The 3,888-nt window shown below is 41.3% G+C and overlaps 1 protein-coding gene across 1 annotated transcript in view; it reads left to right on the top strand.

The window, feature by feature from the left end:
- ATIC (5-aminoimidazole-4-carboxamide ribonucleotide formyltransferase/IMP cyclohydrolase) overlaps window positions 1–3,888 on the top strand; it is a 37,183-nt gene that overhangs the window by 6,806 nt on the left and 26,489 nt on the right. Inside the window, exons 5-6 of the mRNA XM_017534916.2 lie at window positions 3,035–3,123; window positions 3,736–3,887. Of these exons, the coding sequence (XP_017390405.1) occupies window positions 3,035–3,123; window positions 3,736–3,887 (241 nt within the window). The remainder of the gene's footprint in view (window positions 1–3,034; window positions 3,124–3,735; window position 3,888) is intronic.

Raw genomic sequence — 3,888 nt, 5'->3', positions numbered from 1 at the left:
GCTCACTGCAACCTCCACCTCCCGGGTTCAAGCAATGCTCCTGCCTCAGCCTCTGGAGTAACTAGGATTAACAGGTGTCCACCACCACACCTGACTAATTTTTTTGTATTTTTAGTAGAGACAGGGTTTCACCATGTTGGCCAGGCTGGTCTTGAACTCCTGACCTTAGGTGGCCCGCCCACATCAGCCTCCCAAAGTGCTGGGATTACAAGCGTGAACCACCACACCTGGCCTGTGTATGTTTTAAGAGTTATTTTAGTGTTAGCTCTTATACTTCAGTCTATGGTTCATTTTAAATTAATTTTTATATGTAGATATGAAATAGAGGTCTTACTTTATTTTGTATGTGGCTGTCCAGTTGTCTCGGCATCCTTTGTTGAAAAGACTGTTCTTTGCCCCATTAAATGGTCTTGGCACCCTTGGTCTGTGTGCCTGTTGTTATTCCAGTACTACACCATTACTATAGGAAACTGAAATCAAGAAATGTGAGTCCTCCAACTTCATTTTTCTTTTCTTTTTCTTTTTTGAGATGGAGTCTTACTGTATTGCTCAGGCCGGAGTGCAATGGCGCCATCTCAGTTCACTGCAACCTCTGCCTCCCAGGTTCAACTGATTCTCCTGCCTCAGTCTCCCAAGTAGCTGGGATTACAGGCACGTGCCACCACACCCGGCTAATTTTGTATTTTTAATAGAGATGGGGTTTCTTTATGTTTGTCAGGCTGGTCTCGAACTCCTAACCTCAGGGAATCCACCTGCCTTGGCCTCACAAAGTGAGATTACAGGCACGAGCCACCACACCTGGCCCAATTTCGTTTTTCTTATTCAACATTGCTTTGACTCTTCAGGGTCCGTTGCATTTCCACATGATTTTTAGAATCAGCTTGTCCATTTCTGCGAAACAACACAGTTGGAATTTTCATAGGAATTGTGTTGAATCTGTAGATCAATTTGGGAAATGTTGCTATCCTAAGAATATTAAATCTTCTAGTCCTTGAACATGGGATGTCTTTCTAGTCATTTAGATTCTCTTTAATTTCTTTTAACAGTGTCTTGTGAAGTAGAATTGTTTCTTAAATTTTTTTCTCATTCATTGCTAACATATATTTTAATACAATTGATTTTTGTATATTGACCATATATCCTGCAGCTTTGCTAAACTCATTTATTCATGCTAAGGAGTTATTTTTTGTGAGTTCCTTAGGATTTTCTGTATACTAGATGATTCATCCGCAAATAGAAATAACTGTACTGTTTTCTTTCCAGTCCTGATGGCTTATATTTTATTTGCTAATTGCCCTGGCTAGAACTTCAAGTACAGTGTTCAGTAGAAGTGGTAAGAATGGACGTTCTTGTTTTGTTTCTTTTTTGAAACGGAATTTCACTCTTGTCACCCAGGCTGGAGTGCAATTGTGTGATCTTGGCTCACTGCAACCTCCGCCTTCCGGTTTCAAGCAATTCTCCTGCTTCAGTCTCCCAAGTATCTGGGATTACAGGCGCGTGCCACCTTCCCCTATATAAAAATAGCCTACTGTTTTTAGTAGGGACAGGGTTTCACCATGTGAAAGACCAGACTGGTCTCGAACTCCTGACCTCAGGTGATCTGCCTGCCTCGGCCTCCCAAAGTGCTGGGAAGTGTGTGCCACCACACCCAGCTTCTTGTCTTGTTTCTGAGTTTAGGGGACAAGTATTTAGTCTTTCACCATCAAGTATGATGTTAGCTGTGAGTTTTTCTTACACTTTGTCATGTTCAGTAAGTTTCCTTCTATTTTTAATTTGTTGAGTGTTTTTATATGAATAGCTGTTGAATTTTGTAAATGCTTTTTGTACATCTATTGAGATGATCAGGTGGTCTTTGCATTTTTCTAGATTCAATTTGTTAGTGTTTTGTTGAGGTATCTTGTGTCAAGATACCTAAGAGATACTGGTCTCTAGTTTTCTTGCAACATTTGTCTGGTTTTAGTAGGAGGGCGTAGACCTAAAAAAGATGGGCTTCGAAGTCTTTCCCTTCCTCTTGTTTTTCTGTTTTTGTTTGTTTGTTTGTTTGTTTGTTTGTTTAATAAGTTTTCAGTAGTTAGATTTGTTTCACTAGGGGGCCTGTCCCAGAGCTCCTCATACTACAGTCCTGGGGATGGAACTGTACTTCACTGATGGTTAATTTTAGATTACTTCTGCATTTTATTTTATTTTATTTATTTATTTATTTTTTGAGAGACAGAGTCTCACTCTCCCCCATGCTGGAATGCAGTGGCATGATCTGGGCTCACTGCAACCTCCACTTCCCAGGTTTGAGTGATTCTCTTGCCTCAGCCTCCTGAGTAGCTGGGATTACAGGTGGACATCACCACAGCCGGCTAATGTTTGTATTTTTAGTAGAGACGGGATTTCACCATGTTGGTCAGACTGGTCGCGAACTACTGACCTTGTGATCCACCTGCCTTGGCCTCCCAAAGTACTGGGATTACAGGTGTGAGCCACGGTACCCAGCCTACCTCTGTATTTTAAATTATTCTTTTGGCATTCCTGCTACCATCATTTTTATGACCTCTCTGAAGGCAAAACAAATGTCTCACCCTTAGAATGCACCAATGTTTTCGTCATTGTACCAATCCACTGGAAAAAGAATCTAAATTCTCATGTCCTGGATAATAGTGATCACATTCCAAAATGAGGATGTTATCTATCATCTTGTAATTTATACTTCTGTTAAAATGTTTTATAAATTTTTGATGGCTTGGTGGTCCTGGGTAGCTAAGGTTATGCAGACAGTAGCATAGCAGTGTGGCGTCGAGAGAGGGCGTACTGTGTATCCAGCTCCAGAGAGCACCTGCTGACTAAATTACCTCTGCTCTACCCCAGCAGGACACCCTGACTTTTTAACACACTCTTTAGAATTCTAAAAGGTCAGGCTCACAGTTTATATTTTAGTTCTGTGTGGCTTTTGGTCATGTTAAAAATACTGGCTTGTTTTTTCCCCTGGATAGCTGTAAATCTCCAGTGGAGTTTTTAATCACAGCCAAATTCGTCTTGCTTTTAGAGTTGTTGCCTGCAATCTCTATCCCTTTGTGAAGACAGTGGCTTCTCCAGGTGTAACTGTTGAGGAGGCTGTGGAGCAAATTGACATTGGTAAGTCAGAAAAACCATTTTAGAAGACAGAGAGGAGAGGATTATTTAAATTTTAATGAGGTTTCACTTTGACTTTCATTATTGAGGAAATAGAAAGATACTTCTATTGGATTTTGTTGGGGGATTACTATAATTCATTTATATTTTCTACGCTATATTTTTTTTGTGCAGAGATTCATCTAGGTTATTTCCTGATTTTTTTTTTTTGAGACAAGTCTTGTTCTTTTGTCCATACTGGAGTGCAGTGGCACAATTCCAGCTCACTGCAACCTCCACTTCCTGGGCTCAAGTGATTCTCCTGCCTCAGTCTCCTGAGTAGCTGGGATTACAGGCGTACATCCTCATGCCTGGCTAATTTTTTTTTGTATTTTTAGTAGAGACGGGGTTTCGCCATGTTGGCCAGGCTGGTCTTGAACTCCGGGCCTCAGGTGATCCACCTGCCTCAGCCTCCCAAAGTTCTGGGATTACATGTGTGAGTCACCACGCCCAGCTTATTTTTCTGATTTTTAAGTCAAGAATTAAAATGAAAGTATTTGCATAGTGGCTTTATTTGAAAGAGGTTCATAAGCTGACAGGGACATACAAAATCAATACATCTTTTGTTCTTCGAAGGTGGAGTAACCTTACTGAGAGCTGCAGCCAAAAACCACGCTCGAGTGACAGTGGTGTGTGAACCTGAGGACTATGTGGCAGTGTCCACAGAGATGCAGAGCTCCGAGAGCAAGGACACCTCCTTGGAGACTAGACGCCAGTTAGCCTTGAAGG

This window comes from Cebus imitator, unplaced genomic scaffold (assembly GCF_001604975.1).
Source record: "Cebus imitator isolate Cc_AM_T3 unplaced genomic scaffold, Cebus_imitator-1.0 Scaffold89, whole genome shotgun sequence".
Classification (NCBI taxonomy): Eukaryota; Metazoa; Chordata; class Mammalia; order Primates; family Cebidae; genus Cebus; species Cebus imitator.
This window is presented reverse-complemented; position numbering and strand designations above follow the sequence as displayed.